Source organism: Megalobrama amblycephala, linkage group LG7, assembly GCF_018812025.1.
Source record: "Megalobrama amblycephala isolate DHTTF-2021 linkage group LG7, ASM1881202v1, whole genome shotgun sequence".
In the NCBI taxonomy this organism is placed as follows: Eukaryota; Metazoa; Chordata; class Actinopteri; order Cypriniformes; family Xenocyprididae; genus Megalobrama; species Megalobrama amblycephala.
In genome coordinates this window covers 33,169,228-33,192,844 of record NC_063050.1, presented here as the reverse complement: position 1 = coordinate 33,192,844, position 23,617 = coordinate 33,169,228, and the positions used below count along the sequence as shown (strand labels likewise).

The following is a 23,617-nucleotide window of genomic DNA, read 5'->3' as shown; positions in this document are numbered from 1 at the left end:
TTGACATATTTGACTATCGTGGATGCGAAGGCACGTGGTTATACGATTAAGCCTCAGGCTGAAGAGACACTTGTGGGTTATCTCTCGCCTGGGTCTGCATCATCAGTAAAGAAACCAGCTCACCCTACCAAGCCATGCAAGACAACCTCCACACTGGTGGGGAAAGCTTTTCAAGCAGCAGGTCAGGCTGGTGCTGTGCTGCACACCATGGCGGTATTACAGGCATACCAGACTGACCTGCTGAACGATTTGAGTGTGGTTGGTACTATCGATGAAGGCTGGTACTATCAATCTTTGTGCTTCGTTGAGCCACAAATCTCTCTCCGTGCGACTAAACAGACGGACCGTGCCATCTGCCGTTCAATAGGTGTGTTAGTCACCACAGAGACATCTGTGACTTAATCTAATGGGCATCAAAGACAGAGAAAGAGTGTTTCTGCTTGATGCCCCTCTCTCAACTTCCGGGCTGTTTGGCGACTCGGTCAACACAATAGTCAACAGATTCCCGAAGGTGAAGAGGCACGAGGAAGCTTTCATGCAGTTTCTTCCTCGCCGCACTCAAGGGGAGCCACCCAGTCCCAACCCAGTCAAGACAAGAGGCACAAAAGCAGAGTGTGGTGAGTCATGCTCCCCCTCGCCAAGATTGGAGACCGGCTTGTTGCAATCAGCAGCCTTAAAAATGACCTGACATCAGGACTATTATCTCTAATAAGAATAAGTCCTGATGGCTTTGCACCCAGGTCACCCAGGTGGCCCCCCTCAGGATGGGGTGTATAAAAATACATCAACCACCTCCTTCCCAGCACCCTCACGAAACCACTGTAACATCTCCGTCACCTCCAGCAAAATGTTGAATGTCAACAGCAGGTGCATCTGCTGTCACAAGAGCTGCAATCTCTTCTGGGCAAAGGGGCCATACAGTAAGTACTTTCTGGTTCCCAAAAAATGGGGGGGTTGCATCTGATTTTAGATTTTCACAGCTTGAACTGTTCCCTCAGAACGTTCAATTTCAAGATGCTAACTATCAAGATGATTGTCACAAATCTAATATCATGATTGGTTCGTCACAATCGATCTCAGGGACATGTAGTTTCATATAGATATACTGCCACAACACAGGAAGTTCCTGAGGTTTGCTTTTGGGTCGAAGCTTACCAATATCAGATTCTTCCATTCGGCCTAGCCTTATCACCCTGCACATACACAAAATGCATGGATGCAGCTCTGGCTCTGCAGCGACTCCCGCACATGACAAGACCACTCTAAACACCCTAAGCAACATCAGGCTAGGTTAGGACATTACTGTTCATCATTATCAAAGAATTTTAGATCTCATGGCAGCTGCATCCATGGTGATCCCTATGGGCCTTTTGCACATGATACTGTTTTAGTTGTGGCTCAAAGCCAGGGGATTTCATCCAAGGGCCAATCCCCAAAGGCAAATAAGGGTTATGTGCCACTGGCTACGTAACCTCTCTATGTGTGTCAGACCCAGTTTCCTCTCCTTGGGTCCCACTCTAGGTGCGTCTTGTCATCGTAAAATGCTAACGACAGAGGCTTTGTGCTGTCTAAACAGGCTAACACAGCAGATTCTTCTTTGGGCTCAGGACAAGTTCCCTGTCCCTCAGGGTGTTTTATATCCGTGGATATGTGAATGTGGGAGCAGATTTACTGTCCAGACAGACTGTGCCGAACAGGGAATGGAAACTCCACCCTGAGGTAGTGAAACAAATCTGGGAAAGATTCTACGAAGCAGAGGTGTACCTCTTGACCTCTCAAGAGACAAGGCAATGTCCCCTCTACCCCCTCTCTCTGATTCACCCAGCCCCTTGGGGTCTGAAACCAATGGTGCATATATGGCCCCCTTCATGTTTGCCCCTGAAAGGTACCAACTGAGAGACACTGGGCTTTCAGCTGATGTCATAGAGACAATTCTCAGTGCTAGGGCTCCCTCCACAAGAAGGATCTATGCCACTAAATGGGTTGTCTTTGAAAGGTGGTGTACTGCACGGCATGCAGACCCAGTCCACTGCCAGATTGTTTCAGTGCTGGAGTTTCTGCAGGAAAAAATATCAGCAGGCACATGCCCCATCACTCTCACGGTTTTTGTGGCTCGTTAGAGATCATTAGTGAGTGAGTGATTGCATGTGTTCTACCTGGCACCGCCTCTCTACTGATAGTGAAGCTGTGTGTTTTAGTTACTAAGAAACTAAAATACACAGCTGTGCGCTACTGTCAGTGTGTGTTATGTAGCCGAGCAGTTTAGAATGGCAACTAACTTACCTGTACAATATGTTGTTTAAAACATGCATTCATCCGATGAATATTTAGCATCCAGATGGTATAATCAAACATATCTTGTGAAGCGCTCTCAGAGTATGCATTTCTTTGTCATTAACTGTTGGATACGGAGCGTAAAGATGGACTTCAGAGATCCTGTTGTGCCTTCTATAGGCCATAACCATCGACTAGTCAACGTCAAGCTTAAAGCGTCATGGCAGAGCATTAAAGTTGACTAGTCGATTAGTCAGTGCAACCCCTACGTTGAACCTCTAAAGTCAGTACCTGACAAGCTTCTGACCCTTAAGTTGGTTTTCCTCATGCCTGTAACTTCACTGAAAATAATTGTGGATTTGCACCAAACTAGCCAGTGGTGTAAGTCAGAGCAACTATTCATTTGCTATGGGGGTCAAAACAGGGGGGCGGCCACCACCAAGCAAACATTGTCACATTGAGTCAGGGATGCTATTGCTCTAGCCTATGAAGCACGTGGGCAAGTTTCGCCTCTAAGTAGTAGGGCTCATTCTACCAGAAGGGCTGCTTCCTCCCAAGCCTTGGCAAGGCCCCCCCTGCCCTACAGCCAGTATGTGATGCGGCAGGCTGGTCCTCTCCGCATACATTCATGTGTTTTTATAATTTGGAAGGTCCATGCTACTCCAGCTCACACATCCTTCAGTCAACATCCCAAGCTCATGTCTGAGACCTATTGTGTGCTTGTGAGCACACACTACACAACTGTAAGCTGACAAAACACTGAAAACACTGAAGAAAAAAACACTGATACACATGTATATTGGAGTTTATCGATCTCCATTGTTATATTCAGCTTAAATGAATGATGTGTAATACAGCGAGTCTGTGTTCCTTCACAAGGCTGCTTGTGCTGTTTGCTGCAACTAAATCTGTAAGCAAACCTTCTCAGTGACGAACTGTATTAAATCCAAACATGGATCTCGACTATAATGTTTGTGATTCTGGTTGCTGAATAAATGTATCTATGCAACCTCTGTGCTACAATGCAAAGTTGTTTTTGTTGTTTTAATAGAAAAACATTAACATAATTTAAATAATTTCTTAAATTAATATGAGTAATTTCACTGTTTCTTAAGGTTTTGCCAGTTGTCATATTGTTAAGAGTGTGTTAATGCATATGATAAATACACTGTGTGCAGAATTATTAGGCAAGCTGATTTTCTGATCATATTTTTTTTCCAAGCACATTTTACCAATTCCAATCCACATCAATCTTAATAACTACTATTAATATTGTTTTTAATCATTTATAAGTGATATATAATTGTTCATGAAGGCTGGAAATGAAAAATGCCTTATATTCAGGTGTGCAGAATTATTAGGCAGGTTTGCTTTTACAGGCAAAATGAGCCAAAAAAAGAGATTTAACTCAGACTGAAAAGTCAAAAATGATTAAATGCTCATGAGAAGGACGCAATACTAATGCAATACTAGAATTTGCAAAGTTAAAGCATGACCAAGGGAAAGCAAAATGCTCATGGGGTCAGTGGGGTCATACAAAATCAGGTGGAAAAGAAAAGACACATGTTAACTGCAAAAGATTGAAGAATTAAGGTGAAGAATTAAGTGTGAAACCATCAGGAACCCTTTAGTCTCCAGCGCCACCATTTTCCAGAACTGCAACCTACCTGGAGTCTCCATCTTTTTAATATCTGCTAATACTTTATTGTGATGTTCCCCCATTCTACTGTCTATAAGTAACTTTGCAAGTATGTGTCAGCTTATTCTAACCCTAAACCTACCTGTCTACTAATACTCTACTAACACTCTAAAGAGAGTTAGTAGACACGTAGGTGTAATGTTACTTATAGTCAAAAGAATGTGTGAAAGGGACCATCAAAATAAAGTGAAACCAGACCCATATATCTCAGAATTCAAGAGACTAATTTCTCACAAAGCAGGGTTACTACTTTAAATGTACACTATGTAACTATTGGCACTCTAGCATTTGCACTGCATGCATTTTGCAGAAGTATTTTTGACTGTGCAGATAAATATAAAGAGGCCAAGATTATCCTACTGCTCACAAAACAATCACTTCTAGGCTTAAGAAATATAACCAGTTTAGATGGCAAGGATCTTGGGCTGACTAGCTGAAGACAGTACTGTACTGTAGCTTTACCCATTTATAGACATGGTACTTCATTGAAAATAAATTGCAGCACAGCACTACAACAAACCATAATGAAATGACTCTTCACAATAGATAATGCTTTACAATGAATTCTGTTTGAGAACATGGAAATTTATCTGTTCAATAAAATACCTTACTCACCTGTTGAGTAATAAAAACGCCATCTTTTCATTGCTTTTACAACATTTCAAATCCCTCAGCTCTACACATCTCTAAAAAGCCAAGCCAATGTTGACTCTCATTTTATTACGAGCACTGTTGCATTCTCTTTTTGCCAGAAGACTCTCCTCTATTCAGCGTTCTTTTAAAATTCCCCATAGGTTCGAGATTTAGTGTGTTTCCTGTCAGCTTTTCTCATTTGTTGTGACAACTAACCTATGCCACTCCCACAATACACACATCAAATAAAATATAAACATGTATAACAGGCTTACCATAGTGAATCAGGGTATGACGAAAACACATTTTGGAAGAAGGACTGAGGATGTATTGACTTCTTATTTAAATTTGATAATTTTGAACAAATAAGTTACATGGTGTACCGTTAATTAAAACTAAAACCATAAAAATGCTTCTACAACTGCTACACATTGATTAATTACTGTTTATAATGTCCATTATAATGTCAATTTTTATTTTGCAGGTGACTGGGACTGTCATCCTCTGGATCCCACTGTGTGGCATGTAAGTATTTCAATTTGATGTCAATCATATATAGCAAACATGTATCAGTGGAAATGGGTGTAATAGCAGACACATAAGTTGTTTGATTACAGCATATTTCTGTAGATGAACTCTTTGAAATATATGTCAGCACATATATTTTCTGCATTAATGGGACTGAAAAAGCATTGTTCGTTTCCGCACAGCATCCAGTGAGCTGGCAGCCATCCAAAGAGGGAGATCATTTGATTGGCCGCATCACTTTAAGTAAGCGTTCTACCATGCCACGAGAAGCCGGTTCCCTACTGGGTCTGAAGGTGAGCTTGTCAATGACAGTTTACACCAGCTAATAATATTGTCTGTGTCTTGCACTTGAAGGATTTGGTGCAATTTTCACAAGTAATTGATACATTTTCAAAACTCTTAGTACTAATATCACAACAGATCATCAAAAGTGCACTTTTTCAAACATTTCAGCATAATTGTGCTAGTTCAATACACAAAATCACAAAGTATTCTTTTCACTACACAAAATAAGTGTTTCATATAAAGGTTTAATTCACAGTTACTGCCTTTCATAAAGCTCTTACTATTGAACTTTTGATTTTCATCTCTTCTCGTTCAGTTTAATACATTTGTCTATTATTTAATCCAACTGAACTTAATGGTTAATCAGTTAATCATTTGGCATATCTATAAATTTTTATAAGTTATTAAGACATAGTTTTTATGAAGCTTGTTTGCCATTTCCAATATGGATAACCAAATGTAATGAATTCTTTTTACATAAGTGATTTATCTTGTTCAAAGTGTGTGCAAGCATGCACGTGTGTGTGAGTTTGTAAGTGTGTACAGGTTTATATTACATTGTGGGAACAAAATGGTACCCACAATGATAGTAAAACATAGTAAAACCTGAAATCACCTACATTACGTGGACCAGCCAGCAATCCCCATGAGGGCAATGGATTAATAAACATACTAAATGATGTTTTTTTGAAAATGTAAAAATGCCTCACGTTTTCTGTGATGGGTAGGTTTAGGAGTAGGGTTAGTGTAGGGGATAGAATATACAGTTTGTACAGTATAAAAACCATTACGCCTATGGAGAATCCCTACAAGGATAGTGAACCAGACGTGTGTGTGTGTGTGTGTGTGTGACAGAGAGATTTGGAATTTGTTAACATATAGAGCAGGATAGAGTACAAGGGAGAGAGACTGTAACATCAGATTGATCAAAGATGCATCAGAAGAAGGGAGACAGATGGCATCAAATACATCATTTTACATTACAGTATGTATGCCGTGATACTGTAAACAGATTACCATGGTAGAGACTGCCACATTACTGTAACTCACCCTTGTCAACTACGGTATATATTCAGCCATGTGACACAGTGATAACATTTACTATACTGGCAGCAAACTCTGTTCTAGCACAAAACCTCATGGACATTTCATAACTTCATCACACCTTTTGATAATACACTGGATCTATACTGTAGTTGACCTTTACAGATGAAGCATATGTTACAGTATGGCATACTGTAATGAAAAATGCTGTATTTGATGCCATCTGTCTCTCTTCTTCTGATGCATCTCTGATCAATCTGATGTTACACAGTCATTGACAGCTTCCTCTCCCTTGTACTCTATCCTGCTTTGTGTTCACAAATTGCAAATCTCTCTCTCTCTCTCTCTCTCTCTCTCTCACATGTGGTTATCCATATCGGAATTTGCAAACAAGAAACTATGTCTATAGATACAATATCTATAAAAATCCAAAGAGATGCACAATCCAGCACATATTCTTCCTCCTCTCCCATACCTCTTCTTCTCCTTTGTCCTGATCCAACTACTCCTCTCCTCCTTCAACTATTCCTCTCCCTCACCCAGACATTTTCTCTCTCCCTCTCTCTCTGCACCTCTGTGTTGTTCTGCATCCACACTGAACAAAACCAATTCAAAGAGTCCTATTTTACAGTATGTCCATATAATGAAAAGCTGACTGTGCCTCCAGCTGAGATTGGAATCTGCTAGGTTTTGAAAGAATGACTAGCTGTGTTACAAGTGTGATCAGTTTGAAGTTTTGTACTAAGGGTTTTGAAAATGCTCATCTTGTGAAAATAGTACCAAAACGAATAATAATAATAAAAAGAAAACTGTAATGTGGGAATAATGATAATGAAATAAACATCCAAAGCTATTCTGTCAGCTAGCAAATGAACCAATTCTAAATAACTGCTTTTCAAACAGCTTTTTATGGAACGTTTTATAAAATTGAAGTGTAGGGTTATACAAAACTAGCTGATTAAACATAGCCAGGAAGAGATACAATCATCTGTACAATCTCATTCAAAAGTATGTTTGTTTTTTTTGTTGTTTTTTTTTTTTTTTTACTGTTCTTGTTCTGGTGTTTTTATACAGTCTGTACTCCTGATAGTTTTATTTCCTTATTTTACATTTACTTACATAATTCTAAACACATTTTTTTCTTTTGTTTGGTCATCCCTGGTAAATGATTGGATATTTCGTTATCCTATTTATGCATTTGGCAGACATTTTATCCAAAATCACGCCAGTTTCACACCGGACGCTCAAGCAGAGCGTAAACAACACATAGTGCCATGCTTTACAAAAGGTCTATGTAAAGAAGCTGAAGAACAGTACTTAGTTTGTTATTGCAAATTGTGAGTAAACATGGTTGACTCTGTCATCTGTCCTGTCCAGGTGGTTGGTGGGAAAATGACGGAGTCAGGGAGACTGGGGGCCTTTATCACCAAAGTAAAGAAAGGAAGTTTGGCTGACATTGTAGGTCATTTACGAGCAGGTAATGGTTATTTAAATTTGGCTAACTATGTAAGATAACTATTTAAGATTTTAAAATATTTTTGACCATAGCTTTATGGATGTCTTTAGCTAGATCTCTGTTGATATTTTTGGTTGCATATCTACATGTAATTTTTCACAGCTCATTATTCAGTCAGTCTGTCTATGCAGGACACCGCTAAGTGCTAAATGGTTTCTTTTTTTTATTTTTTATTTCAGGCGATGAGGTGTTGCAGTGGAATGGAAAGGCTTTGCCTGGAGCAACTAAAAAGGAAGTGTACAATATTATTCTAGAGTCCCAGTCAGCACCTCAAGTGGAAATAGTTGTTTCCAGACCAATTGGGTAAGCTAAACAAAGCACAAAAATCAACAGCTGGTTTGGAAATGAAATAACAGAAAACAAACCTCTGACTCCAATGATTTTTCTTCCTGTTGCACGTTAAAGATGTATTCAACGTATTCTGTCCAAAAACTTCTTGAAAAAGGTCTATAGAGCATATCAGTAAGTAAAGTATCTGAGAGTATTATTCCTCCCAGTGTCCCATTGTCACCCTACATGCCCAGACCCTCCTCTCACAGTTAAAGCTGTTCAGCCATTACATTAAAGTGGTCCTTTGGTTCCCTTTTCTTTCCTTTGACTGGACAGTGTTTCCATGATGTCTCAAGAGGAAAAAAATGACAGAGAGAAAAACTAATGATCTGTCAACTGACATTCTTTTTTCCTGTGTTTCAATTTTCCTACAGAGATACACCAAGACTTCCAGGGACATCACATCCTCCTCTAGAATCAAGTAAGTTTTGTGAAAATTCATCGACTAAATAGTCATTTACTCACACTCATGTCATTTGAAAATTCTGTCATCATTTACTCACACTCATGTCATTAACAATGTTAACAATGTTAATGTTTTTTATGACATTAAAAAAATATTTCTTTATAAACTGACAATGAATAAAGCGTAAAGAATTTACAATATTTTTTTTTTTTTTCAAATGTACTCCTTGTAATGTTATTATTTCAGAATTAAGTTTGCATGTTCATTCATCAACACATCTCAAAAGTTGGGGCAAGGCCATGTTTACCACTGTGTGGCATCCCCTCTTTTTTTTTTTTTATAACAGTCTGCAAACGTCTGGGGACTGAGGAGACAAGTTGCTCAAGTTTAGGAATAGGAATGTTGTCCCATTCTTGTCTAATACAGGCTTCTAGTTGCTCAACTGTCTTAGGTCTTCTTTGTCACATCTTCCTCTTTATGATGCGCCAAATGTTTTCTCTGGGTGAAAGATCTGGACTGCAGGCTGGCCATTTCAGTACCCAGATCCTTCTTCTACACAGCCATGATGTTGTAATTGATGCAGTATGTGGTCTGGCATTGTCATGTTGGAAAATACAAGGTCTTCCCTGAAAGAGACGATGTCTGGATGGAAGCATATGTTGTTCTAGAACTTGGATATACCTTTCAGCATTGATGGTGCCTTTCCAGATGTGTAAGCTGCCCATGCCACACGCACTCATGCAACCCCATACCATCAGAGATGCAGGCTTCTGAACTGAGTGCCGATAACAACTTGGGTTTCCTTGTCCTCTTTAGTCCGGATGACATGGCGTTCCAGTTTTCAAAAAAAACCTTCAAATTTTGATTTGTCTGACCACAGAACAGTTTTCCACTTTGCCACAGTCCATTTTAAATGAGCCTTGGCCCAGAGAAAATGCCTGCGCTTCTGGATCATGTTTAGATATGGCTTCTCTTTTGACCTAAAGGCTTTTAACCGGCAACGGTGAATGGCACAGTGGATTATGTTCACCGACAATGTTTTCTGGAAGTATTCCTGAGCCCATGTTGTGATTTCCATTACAGTAGCGTTGCTGTATGTGATAGAGTGCCGTCTAAGGGCCCAAAGATCACGGGCATCCAGTATGGTTTTCCGGCCTTGACCCTTACGCACAGAGATTGTTCCAGATTCTCTGAATCTTTGGATAATATTATGCACTGTAGATGATGATAACTTCAAACTCTTTGCAATTTTTCTCTGAGAAACTCCTTTCTGATATTGCTCCACTATTTTTTGCCGCAGCATTGGGGGAATTGGTGATCCTCTGCCCATCTTGACTTCTGAGAGACACTGCCACTCTGAGAGGCTCTTTTTATACCCAATCATGTTGCCAATTGACCTAAGAAGTTGCAAATTGGCCCTCCAGCTGTTCCTTATATGTACATTTATCTTTTCCGGCCTCTTATTGCTACCTGTCCCAACTTTTTTGGAATGTGTAGCTCTCATGAAATCCAAAATAAGCCAATATTTGGCATGACATTTCAAAATGTCTCACTTTCAACATTTGATATGTTATCTATATTCTATTGTGAATAAAATATAAGTTTATGAGATTTGTAAATTATTGCATTACTTTTTTATTCACAATTTGTCCCAACTTTTTTGGAATCGGGTTTGTAAACTAAAATATTAATTTTTATAGAATAAAATTAGATATCATTTTAGTAAGAGTAAAACTGACTTTTAATAATAAAAAATAAATGAATCTGAATGACATGACAAAAACTGATGAGAAATTCTTGCAAAATGAACTGCAATAGGGTGTGTAAACGATAACAGAATTTACATATTTGCTTGAATTATCACTTTAACTCCTAATTTTATCCTTGTTATTAAAACATTTCTCCACTAAGCGTGCAATACATCTTCACAGCTGCACATTTAACATGTCAGCTATTTAAACTTACAGCTGGTTCGAGTTCTATAGATGAATCACAAAAGATGGACCGTCCATCCATCTCTGTAATGTCACCAACTAGTCCTGGGATGTTGAGAGACCTCCCTCTGGTACTGCCAGGCCAGCTGTCGGTAAGTGTAAAACCACTTTGCAGAGAAAATATTTATCCCTGTTTTCTCAACTGAAAAAAAAGGTGGTTTGGTGACATGACATATTTTATCTGCTAGCTCACATTTAAATTATGTATTGCCAACATTTTGTGAAATTTGAGAAAGTGTTATTTCTTTTTACCAAGGTGAAATTATGGTATGATAAAGTGGGCCATCAGCTTATTGTAAATGTCCTACAAGCACGAGAACTGCCTCCCCGACCTGACGGACGACCCAGAAATCCCTACGTCAAAATGTATTTTCTTCCTGATAGAAGGTAAAAAACCCCAAAACAAAACAAAAAAAAACCCTAAAATATATTTACATTTACAGATTTTTTTCAAGAGGTAATAGTTTGCATGCACTACCATTCAAAAGTTTAATTTTCATTTTTTAAATAAAAAATATTGTTTTATTCAGAAAGAACACTTTAAATTGTTACAGAAAAATTCTATTTCAAATAAATGTTTTTCTATTCATCAAAGAATCCTGAAAAAATGTATCACAGTTTCCACAAAAATATTAAGCAATAATCAATAATGATAATAATAAGAAACAATAATAATAATGAAATAACCAAATCAGCATATTAGAATGATTTCTGAAGTATCATGTGATTCTGAAGACCGTAGCAATGGCTGCTAAAAATTCAGCTTTGCTGAATCACAGGAATAATTTGCATTCAAAAATACTTTAAAATACAATATGGTTATTTTAAATTGTAATTGTATTTCACAATGTTCAAGTTTACTGTATTTTTGATTAAATAAAGATTTTATCAAAGACAAAGGTCATTATGAGCATAAGAGACTACAAATTTTGAATAGATTGGTGGCATCAGAAATACATTATTATTTTTTATTTTTTTAAGCATTTGGTTTGTTTTTTTGTTTTTGTTTTTTCTTTCATGATATATTTATCAGTGCACTAGCTTTGTACTGTAAGACCTGAGTTGCATTTTCCATTTTGGGTAATGCTGAGTTTATAAAATGCATTCCGTGTAAAAACATTGAATAATAAGCAGGTGGAAATGGAATCTGCAGACTTTTTGTTGCTTTTTCTGTGCTGATTTTTGGGAGAAATTTACAGAGAAGTTTTGCAGAGTGTACACACTCTTTTAAACACACTACATTCCTCTAGTGACAAGAGCAAGAGAAGGACGAAAACTGTGAAGAAGAGTGCAGAGCCAAAATGGAACCAGACGTTCCTGTATTCTCACATCCACCGCAGAGACTTCAGAGAGCGCATGTTGGAGATCACTGTTTGGGACCAGCCCAGAGTCCAGGAAGAAGAGAGTGAATTTCTTGGAGAGGTGTGTGTGCTTCAATTATTTTGTTTTGACAGTAACATATCTATGTATCTATATATAGGTTCAGAACAACATTTAATATGCATTTGTATGAATTCATTTCAGAAGTGAATTCAATGAAAGTGCATGTTTGAAGTAATGTGTTCAATTCTATTGACTCCACTGGATTCACTTAACATAACATCAATACAGTACAGGACCCTTCAGCTACTTTTGGCCTCCAAATAGGTTCAAATCATCTATCATGGCTCAAATTCCTCTTTCTGGCTGTGTCTTTGCCCAGATTCTGATTGAGCTGGAAACAGCTTTATTGGATGATCAGCCACACTGGTACAAATTGCAGACCCATGATGTGTCATCCCTACCGTTGCCTCAGCCATCCCCCTGCCTCCCCCGCAGACATGTTCATGGAGATAGTCCTAGTAAAAAACTACAAAGTAAGTAAAAGCTAGTATATGTGCTACTAGTGTGAGTTATCACTGTAAAAAGTTAGCTGTTCATAGAACTTAAATAATGAAGGCAACAGTTTGCATGTTTTTTATTTTTTTATTTGAAATGTATCTACTGACCATACAATGTCTTAAAATTTGGGTCTAGATGACTTGATTACCTGTTTAGATAAAGGATATTCCCCTTCAAAGTGGAACTTTGATGCTGTGTCATGGCGTTGATGCTATGGGAACGTTGCCTGGAAAATCCAGCCTCACCACTGTACCAGCGGATGAGTCTGGTCGGCCATTGAATCAATTCGATTTCTAGGGCGGAGCAAATCCGAGCAAACAGGAAGCGGAGTAAACCAATCAGAGAAGGGCGGATATAACGTTAGCAAAGCGACAAGAGAGTCAACAGCGAAAAGTAAATAATTAATGTGTTTTTGGTCATTTAAAACTGAATTCACGGCTGAATAGAACAAACTCTAGGGTCTCCCGTGTGCAATCTTTGTTGATATTGAAGGAACTTTCGCCGCACTAGAGTGACGCTGTTTGCGTCACTGAAATAAACGAATCTGATTGCACGATACAGTTTGGACGGAGGGCGATCTTCTTGTAGAAGATATATCAGTCTGGCCTTGCCAGGCAAATGGGAACAAAGCAGATGCCAGAAATGCACATGGTCAGCTTCTTTGTCTTCAGAAGCTGCATGCTTGTTGAGCGTATGTCTGTTCCTGTATTGTGTGTGTATTTTAAGTCTTTAGACAGGAGTTAGAAAACTATAGGAGATGTCTGCCTCGTGAACACATTTTATTACAGCGGATGATTCACACGACGTGCATTTTCTGTGTGGGTTAGGAGCATGCTTGGTTAGTCCTTGAGGGGGCTGATTGTGTACATTGTGAAATTACAATAAGCTTAAGCTCCAGTCTTGCTTGGCTCTCTTCCTGAGGGATGAGAGTCAAGCAACTGCACCTCGTGGCTCGGTCCCGCTGCTGCCAAGACAGCGTGGTGTCTCAGGTCATGGGGATCGCAGGACGAGTTGGCGGAGGCGGGTGTCTCTTGCTGTCTCTACTGACTCTGAGGACCCCGTTTTGGATCTCTACATTCGCTCTACGATTTCTTTGGACCAAAATAAGGAACTCATGCTGTCTGAATCTAACTTTGAGGGGATGGAGGTAGACAAGCAGATGGTTGATTCGGCAGAGCAGTTTCCTTAAATCTGCCACATTTGAGGAGCTTCTCAAGGTTATTGCTCAAGCAGTAGCCAAGTTAAAGATCAGTTGTAAGCGATCATTCGTTCCAAGCTTGATGACCTTCCCTGCGGCCATGTTGCGTTCTTCCCTGACCTCTACACTGAGGTGTTGAAGTCATCAAAGAACCCATATTCATCCCACGTACATACCCTTGCCACCTCGACATATTCTACGATGGTCAGGATGCGCAAGCATGGGTATGGGGCAATGCCTAAGGTGGAAGAGACACTTGTGGGCTATCTTTCCCCTGCAAGTGCAAATGGGCACATAGAAAGAGTACCCCTCCCAGAAAGAGAAGCTAGGTTTTACAGTTGGTACTTGTTAGGATCCAAAAAGAACTGGGGGGTTGCATCTGTTTTTAGATCTGCAGGGTACTCTTCATTTAGATCTGCAGGGTTCCTGAACCGTACTCTTCGGACATACAGGTTTAAGATGCTAACCATCAAACTCATCATGTCACAAATTCAATCAGAGGATTAATTTGTGACAATAGATCTAAAAGATGCATATTTCTACTAGGGGTGCCCACGACTAAAGATTTTTCTAGTCGATTAGTAGTCGTTCATTTAATCGGTTAGTCGACTAATTGCACGTTTATATTAATAAACCATATAAATCATAATAAAGACTTTAATCACCTATATAATACCTAACTTAATCAGCGCTCAAGTGCACGCATAAAGCTTGCCACAGTGCGCCGGCAAACGTATGTGATTTCTCCACATCCTGTGGATTTATTTTTTTTTTTTTTTACTTTCTGCGTAGTCTACCAATTTTGGTCGACTAAGCCTCTTCTCATCGACTAACGATTAGTTGACAATTAGGGGGCAGCTCTAATTTCTAAACTGAGATATTGCGAGAACACTGGAAGTTCCTCCGGTTTCTTTACGGGGGTGAAGCATACCAATATCAGGTTCTTCCTTTCAGCCTAACCTTGTCCCCATGCATCTTCACCAAGTGCATGGATGCTGTTCTGGCTCCACTGTGACTCCAGTGCATTCTTGTACTCGACTACATCAATGACTGGTTGATATTAGCCCAGTCAGAAGAGTTAGCTGCATGGCATTGAGCATGGCTCGCCCAAATAAAGTGTCTGGTACTCAGATTAAACCTCAAAAAGAGTGTGCTTTCTCCAAAACAGAGAATCACTTTTCTATGGGTAGTGTGGGAACTGACCACAATGCAGGCACATCTGCATGTGTAGATTCGATCATAACCACTGTAAGAGACGCAGGCTAGGCCAGGAGCTTTCAGTTCTATAAGTACAGAGATTGCTAGGTCAACATTATTCCATTGGGCCTGCTGTACATGAGACAGTTCCATTTCTGACTCAAGAGCAGGGGTTTTCAACCTCTTAATCATCTTTCCAGGGTTATAAGGGTCACGCGCTGTGAGCTACTTACTCTTCAGCTGTGGAAGAGGCCACTGTTCCTGAACAAGGGCTGGGCACTTGGGCTGTGTTGTCACCGCAAGTCTCTCGAGTTCCGAGTTCAAGTTCCCATTGCATCAACGCCATGACGCAGCATCAAAGTTCCACTTCTAAGGGGAGTTTTTGGGTTACGTATGTAACCCGGTTCCAAGAGAAGGGAATGAGATGCTGTGTCACGTTGCCACACCTATGTTACACCTGTGCGTCTTTTTCAGACAATTAGAATCTGACAATTAGAATTGTCTTTTTTAGACAATTAAGAATTTATAGCCATATGTTCGGCCATTCAGATATATTTAGACACTTTAGTGCTTCAGACACCAGCTTACACAGGAGCATTCCCATACTGTCAACGCCATGATGCAGCATCTCGTTCCCTTCACAGGGAACCGGGTTGCATACATAACCCCAGTTTTAGAAGAGTTCCTAAGTAGTGGTTTCAAATTGGTCAATATTATATGCTTCATTTCATGTTTTCTATGAGAAATGTATATGTCATGGAGAGCAAAGTTCTTGTTTTCCTAATCTACTAACAACACCACAATCATGAAATAGTCTAACTAATATTTTTTTTTTTTTTTTTTTTTTTTACACTTTTTTTGTTAGTTTGTTTTATTCATAGTTTTTGTCTTTTGGCAAAAAAAAAAAAAAAAAAAGGATAAAAGAAAAAAAGAAAAAAAGCCTTTGAATTTAGTCAATGTTTCAAATTCATACATTTTACTAATTTTAGGTGACAAAAATAAAATTTTTGTTGATGAGAATTAAAATCAAATTACTTTAAACACGTATCAACATTTAACAAAAGAAACAGAAATTGTAAAATCTTGATCTCCTGAAATAACATTATAACTAGTGTTATACAATGTTGTGAATTCTTCAGTTATTCATTTGACATGTTATAGATGGGTTTTATTGCATTGTTACAGAAAGAGCATTTGGGTGAGTTAATTAAGCACTTCAGTTTACTGGTGTTCATTGTTTATCTCGCGAAGCTCAAGCGGGACAATTCCCAGCATGATTGTATTATTAGAAACAATCACATTATTTCAAGATTTTTCTTCTGTTAAAAAATGTGCATTGTCAATATCTTGCTGTGCTATTTGTTTTATTCTTGTCATATTTTTGTTAAAAGTTTTCTTAAAAAAACATTTAATTATCATTGTTATGCATATTTTCCGCCTTGTCTTTGTAGTCATTCTCATAATCAAAAAACACTTTGTTAATGAACATTTCCATCAGCAATGTTGTTGACAAGATGAAAAATGCAGCTGATAATTTCAAGTACAGGAACAAAGGCATCCTGAAATCACAGAACAAGAAGATACTAAACATGAAAACAAAATCAACAACTACAGTATAAATAAATCATGCAAATGCTCAAACAATGCAACCAAAATAATTATTCAGGTTAAGAAGACAACAACAACAACAAAAAATCAGACCTATTTTAACCCCCCAAATGAATTGCATTAATTCAACTTAATATATTGTTTAACAGTACATCATAATAGAAAAACTGCATTAAGATCCATTACTTAAATTTCTGAAAGTTATTAAAGTGCCCCTAGACTGAAGACAGAGACTTTCGTCCTTTGATATATGTATTGTATATTGTAGGAGACCTTCAAAACAAAATTAGTAACACTTAAAATAGCATAATTGTGGCAATTTAAAACTGAAAAAACAAACAAACAAACAAAAAACATACTAAATCTTAAAAAATGTTTTTGTTCACTATAAAGGAAAATAAGACTTGAATAGATTTGAATGTAGGTTATAATGCAGTTATAATACATGTTTTTATGTTCAGCAGTTGAATTGTATGCTGTGTATGTGTGTGTGTGTGTGTGTCTCAGGATCTCATCGCATCATTGAGACAGATTATGATGATGGTATAACAGTAGTGTCCTCAGGTGGGTGGGGGCAATGATTACTCTGTTCGAAGAGTAGAAACCCAACACAGGGTGAGAGAGAAAGCTAATGTCACTTAATATTACTGCAGAGGTGTACTGTAGTGAATACAGCTGTTTTTGTTTGTTTGTTTGTTTATTTGTTTTTGTTTTGTTTTTTTATTCTTCCTCCAAGCCTTTTAGTTGTATAGAATCCCATTAGTTGATATACAAGTGAATATGATTCTTAATTGGCACATAGATAAAAGAATAAGATGAACAAGTGTGGTGAAAATTGCTGTGTTAGAATAGAATAATGGATTATAAAGAAGGTTGTGTTAGTTTTTGAAGTACAGAATACAGTCTCTCTCCTCCTATGATGGGCTATACTGTAGAGTGTTAATTTGAACCACAGAAACACCTCACATGAATTGTGCATGGACACTGTGGAGGAATGACTCTGTAAGTCAATCACTCTCTATAAAAACATACTTTTATTACCTTCATAAGACCTGTTTAATTTTGTTGTCAAGCTGCAATAGCAAGAGGTTAAAAAGTGATTATAAGATTGTATTACAGCATGTAACAGGATTAATATGGGTCTTATGACAATGGATGTCACCTCTGTTGCATGCCTGTAGAAAAGCTTGCTATAGAATTTAGAGCATAAAAGAAGAATATGCTGTGGCTGATATTTTAAATTGTTTTATACTATGTTTCGTGCATATTTTTAACATAAGAGTACTGCAAGTTGTCAGACCTGCAGTAAACACTGTATATTGTTCTTAAACTATAAATGTATCTTGGATATCCAAGATAAAATCATTGATTGTTTTCTGGGCAATCTATGTGATTGACATTCTGCTATAGAGTTGCACCAGTATCACTTTAATAGTCAATTTCAATATTGAGGAGTTAATAATGACATTTATGTTAATTATCTATGCAGTGATATTTAGTGCAATGTTTATTTACATGCTTATGTCTACAGTGCAGATATTTGAGTGCTTTCCATTTAAGTTCTGTTTATTAATTAAAACTGTACTTGTTCAGTGTTAGTGCTTTGAGCAATCATAAAAAAAGTTTATCAGATGCATGAGTCATGAATTCTCAGAAACTCTGTAGTGCTCAATGATTAAATTAGGGCTTATTCTAATTTTCTTTCAACTTTGATTGGGAATTAATTTCCTTTCCAAATCTACATTTTAATGTAACTGCAAGTTATAAATGTAAGTCAGATTTCTCTTACAAAGAGCATCAAATCCTGACAACAACTCAATCTGCCTCTCCAGTTCTAAATGTTAAATTGTACTATAATACATTCGCTTCACAGATATTTTCGTAAGTGAACTGTAGCAGAGAAATCTGTATGTGTTTCAGTGAAAATTATACAGAAATGATACATACGCTTTTTAGGTCTAGTTAATGCTTTGTTTCACATCATGATTTGATGGATTGGGTTAGCCTAATTAAAGCTCTTAATCTCTGTGGTTGTAACCAGCAAATCCTTTATCAGTTGTACTGTAGCATTATCTTTAGTTGTTTACAGCTGAATTCTGGGAAATTAATTTATAACATTGATACTGATTGCAAGTACTTTTGGGGTGTTATTTGCTTACTGTTGTGCATGAAGCCTTTGTGTATCTCTAATTTGTTTTTTTACTGGTTAATTGGATTTTAACTGCTATCTCAAGAGAAAAAGAAAAGAAAAAAAAAAAGACAGAGAGAGAGAAGCAAATGTTTATGGAGACATGGGATAAATGTTAAATGACATGGTGATGGTAAAAATATTCATGAGAACACAAAAAGAAAAAAAAAAAACTCATGCACCACATATAGTTAACTTTATTGTCCTTCAATAACATTAAAGTAATACGTAAAACCAATTGATTGTGAAAATAAACACATAAGGTGACTAAATCAGATGAACCTTTTAAGTTGTTTTTTTTTTTTTTTTTTTTGCTTGTTTTCTTTCTAGCATGTGTAGAGCAGTAGCGGTTGTGCTGGAACCTCAGCACAATCCTTTGGCATGAATTGTTGTAGTAGTTTTAGAAATGTGAATGTGGGTGTGTCCCTGCAAAAGGTTTTTGTATTGTTTTGACTGGAATAAGTCTGTGACACAAAATGTATATGTATTAAAGCAGCAGAGAGGAACTCCAGAGACAGAGAGAGGTCAAGTACGCTGACCGTACCTGAGAGACAGGCGACCATACAGCATCGCTCGCGGTCAGTATCCCCGCACAGAGAGGACCAATGTAGAGCCCGGTCACGACCTGCACATGTCCCTATGCAGAGGTGAGCCACATCAATTGGACACCACATATTTACATGTTTAACAAATTCAGCCTAACTGACCACTAACTGGAGACACTTAATATTCAGCAATATTACTGTTTTGACTGCACTGACTCTATTGGATGAGAACTCAACTTAGCTGGGGTGTGTTTCCCAAAAGCATAGTTAGCCAATTAACATCGCAAGTTCCGTCGTTACTAACATAGTTCAACGATTTGGTGTTTCCCGAAACCATAGTTCAAACAAACAGTCACAAACTGCACCGCAAACTTGTGTGGTTGAAACGACAACTCTCGAGCTGTGGTTAGAAGCATAGTTTCTTGTTTTTATGACACGTGGACTTCATAAATCATTATCTTGAGCAAAATAAGCAAGCTGACATTAAAGGGTTAGTTCACCCAAAAATGAAAATTCTGTCATTTATTACTTACCCTCATGTCGTTCCACACCCGTAAGACCTTCGTTAATCTTCAGAACACAAATTAATATATTTTAGTTGAAATTTGATAGCTCCATGAGGCCTCCTTAGGGAGCAATGGACACTTCCTCTCTCAAGATCCATAAAGGTACTAAAAACATATTTAAATCGGTTCATGTGAGTACAGTGGTTCAATATTAACATTATAAAGTGACGAGGATATTTTTGGAGCGCCAAAAAAACTAAACAACGACTTATTTAGTGATGGCCGATTTCAAAACACTGCTTCAGGAAGCATCGGAGCATAATGAATCAGTGTGTCGAATCTGCTGTTCAGAGCGCCAAAGTCACGTGATTTCAGCCGTTGGCAGTTTGACACGCGATCTGAATCATGATTTGACACACTGATTCATTTATGATCCGATGCTTCATGAAGATCGGATTTCAACTAAAATATCTTAATTTGTGTTCTGAAGATTAACGAAGGTCTTACGGGTGTGAAACGGCATGAGGGTAAGTAATAAATGACAGAATTTTCATTTGTGGGTGAACTAACCCTTTAAGTATAATATATATCTTTTATTTTGAATATATACAAATGTCATTTACATATTTTAGTTTGTCAAAAGATTTTAAGCATCGTTTTTGAAGAGTGCGCATGTGCGTACGTGCTCTGGCACATAAGAATGGGCATATGATTGAATCTGGAAATAAAGCAAAATGAGGAAAATGAGAATTACTCCTCAGAAGCCATCTTCATAATTTATAGCAAAAAAATCTAGCAAACGGATCTCAAACGGATTCATTTAAAGAAGTTATTACTCCACCATCTGTGTGATGTCATTCAGCAACGTGGTTGAACGACAGATTTGCGACAATGGTTTCGGGAAACAGTCGTGACTAGCTAGTTGATTTGTTCAACGATGCATCATTAGGGATGGGCGATACCAATTATTTTGTTTTCGATACGATACCAATATACTTTCAAGGCCAATATCGGCGATATCGTTACTGATACGATACCTCTAATCTGAACAAGTTATTAAATTATTAATAAGTCCTTAAATTATTGAATTACTAGAAGTAAAATGGGTAATGATACCCACTTAACATTATATTTGAAAGATATTTTAACATTCAATATGCCTGAATTGCAACTTATTAGATTATATTTTTGTTTACACATGGTAAAAATGGTTACTTGTAGTGGTAACCATGGAAATCTATAAATACTGTAGACCTAGCTGAACTATGGTCACTGCAGTATTGGTCAAGGGACTGCCAGTGACAGGCTGTTGCACCCATAAAATGCAAACTTAGTATTCTGACAGTGTAGTTACAGAACATCAATACAAACTTTTAACGTTCAATTTAAATAAATGTAATTGCAAAAACTATGTAGGCTACTATTTCATTTTGTTTGTTGTGAAATAACTCAAACACATTATGTTGTTCTGTCTTCTGTTAAGCATTGTTCAGGGCTGTGTTTCCCAAAAGCATCAATGGTTTCTTATGATACCAAACGCATGCAGCCCTTTTTGAATGTAGTGAACGCTCTCTGTGATTGATTGGTTCTGACATGCAGCATTTGTTCAGATGAGCAGGAAAATAGTTGTACTACACAATTATTCACTAACGTAGGTTATTTGTCCAATTCAATGCATATTGTACGCATTAAATTTATTGTTAATTAAACAAAAGGTTATGTGAACGAGTTACATAGTTGTATGGGAAACGCACCCCTGAATGATGAAATCACTGTTTTCTGCAGAGCTGCTTTATAGCTGAATTGAACTCATTTCATAATTGATGAACTTTACATAGTTATTGAACCGAAATGAAAGAACTCTGAACTGATTTCAACTGAATAATGGCTGTTTACTATTGTCTTTTTAGAGCTGCTTTACAGCAGAAATGAATTCTGTTTGCATCATTGAATTGTTATGTTCCTGTTTATCACTGTAAAGCTGCTTTGAAACAGTCTATATTTTATAAAGGTGACTTGACCATTCATAACAACAATTAACACTGAACATACCTTTATTATTGATCTATTATTCTATATTATAATTAGTAATTAAATTAAATAACATGGTTGGAAACAAATGTTGCAATAATGAAAACATTTGTACATTGTTCATATGTTTCACATGTGTACAGACACAGATTAGAGCCCATTCATGCACGCATTTTCATGCAGAGGACATAGGCTACTTAAGTGTTATATTGTAAGAATATTATGCTGGAGGTGATATAGCTGTGTGAAGTGTCTTGCCCTCTAGAGGATGATTTATGTGTGCTGTACGACTCATCACCCTTCATCCTCTCATCAGGAGTCTGGACGAGATCCACAAAAACCGTCATCATTCCTACTCTCCCTCTCGTTACCATGACTCCCATCAGGAACATCGCTCTGGAGATTCTGACTATGAATATTCAGAAGACAGGTATCGCTATTTTAGTGCTTAATGCTCCAAATGCATATATAAAAATGTGTTTGTGTGTGTGTTTGTGGAAAACTTTGTAGCACTCTACATTGATTTGTGCCGTTTTATTAATTGTATGCTTTAGCTATATTGAACTGTATAATTTTATTCACACCTAGATATTTTACTATTATTGATAAGTATAGCATCAAGAACTTTGAATGTTTTAGAAACGGAGTTTGACTTGATTTTCATATTGTGAACAACATTTTTTATGCTATTACTTTACTAAATACTAATACTACTAATATGACTAACAGCCATAGTTTTTAGTTAATTCCCATTAATAATAGTAAAAATATTGCTAAATACATGTCTATTATTTTCTACATATTTTTTTATTTTTTATTTTATTTTTTTTTACCATCCTCTTACTTTTCTTTATGTTTGGTTGTCAAATTGTCAATGTGTCACCATCACCATGGCAACCTTAGCGAGGTCCTGGAGATGCACAGATCAATCCGAGGTGGGAGTGCTGAGTGCCTGCATACAAACAGGTAAAAATCCAGAGCTGTGAATCAAACCCTCACTGTAAGCTGCCACCTTGAGTTACCTGTATCCCAGAATCCCTTGCATTTCTATGTTCCTTTTGATACTTATTTCTTGACAATTTTAGAGCATACAAATTATTTGGCAAAGACATATAATCAAGCAAATGAGGATTTAGTGCAATACAAGTGCAATTTATTTTCTGCCTGATTCAAGGATCTTTGTTTGAAATCTGTAATAATTTAACTTTTCATTTATTTTCTATGCCTGCCGTGTTTTTGTGTTTGCTTGAGTAATAATTTTCTTTTCCTTTCTTTTTTTTTTTTTTTTGCTCTTTTTAATGCCTGCTTGTTTGTGCTAATGTAATAAGGAAATTAGCTAGGCACTGTAACACACTTCCCCCAAAGATGCCATTGTTAGTGAATGGTATACATAAAGATATTTACAGGTAAGCTGGTTGAAACTAACTGAGTATCAATGTTGTGCTTGAGCAAATTACCATTCTGTTAGTGAAGACTTCCAGACCCTTTCAGTAATGCTAAAATTTTACCTATGCTTACTGTGATTTGTGTGCTGTTTTAGTCAATACAGACATTGTTCCCCCTCCCTTTCATTGTGTTGTATCTCTGTACTGTAGTTAACAATGTTTTCCTTTAAAAGTGACTATGTATAATATTAATTTTCTTTGCTGATTTTTAAATTAACTACCATTCAGGGCAATCTTTTGGTTAAGAAACGCATACTAAGTTATTACATTTCAACCTGAACTCAAAATCAGAACAAGCTGGCTATATAT

The 23,617-nt window shown here is 37.4% G+C and overlaps 1 protein-coding gene across 7 annotated transcripts in view; it reads left to right on the top strand.

The window, feature by feature from the left end:
* rims1b (regulating synaptic membrane exocytosis 1b) overlaps positions 1 to 23,617 on the top strand; it is a 105,928-nt gene that overhangs the window by 50,065 nt on the left and 32,246 nt on the right. For 5 of the 7 annotated variants that reach the window (XM_048197136.1, XM_048197138.1, XM_048197135.1 and 2 more), the window contains 13 exons: positions 5,091 to 5,131; positions 5,317 to 5,427; positions 7,841 to 7,940; positions 8,159 to 8,282; positions 8,684 to 8,730; positions 10,683 to 10,801; positions 10,966 to 11,096; positions 11,960 to 12,131; positions 12,412 to 12,565; positions 17,101 to 17,157; positions 19,275 to 19,428; positions 22,180 to 22,293; positions 22,767 to 22,829. In XM_048197136.1, coding sequence (XP_048053093.1) covers positions 5,091 to 5,131; positions 5,317 to 5,427; positions 7,841 to 7,940; positions 8,159 to 8,282; positions 8,684 to 8,730; positions 10,683 to 10,801; positions 10,966 to 11,096; positions 11,960 to 12,131; positions 12,412 to 12,565; positions 17,101 to 17,157; positions 19,275 to 19,428; positions 22,180 to 22,293; positions 22,767 to 22,829 — 1,387 coding nt within the window. The remainder of the gene's footprint in view (positions 1 to 5,090; positions 5,132 to 5,316; positions 5,428 to 7,840; positions 7,941 to 8,158; positions 8,283 to 8,683; positions 8,731 to 10,682; positions 10,802 to 10,965; positions 11,097 to 11,959; positions 12,132 to 12,411; positions 12,566 to 17,100; positions 17,158 to 19,274; positions 19,429 to 22,179; positions 22,294 to 22,766; positions 22,830 to 23,617) is intronic. The other 2 variants (XM_048197139.1, XM_048197141.1) reach the window with 1 other exon arrangement.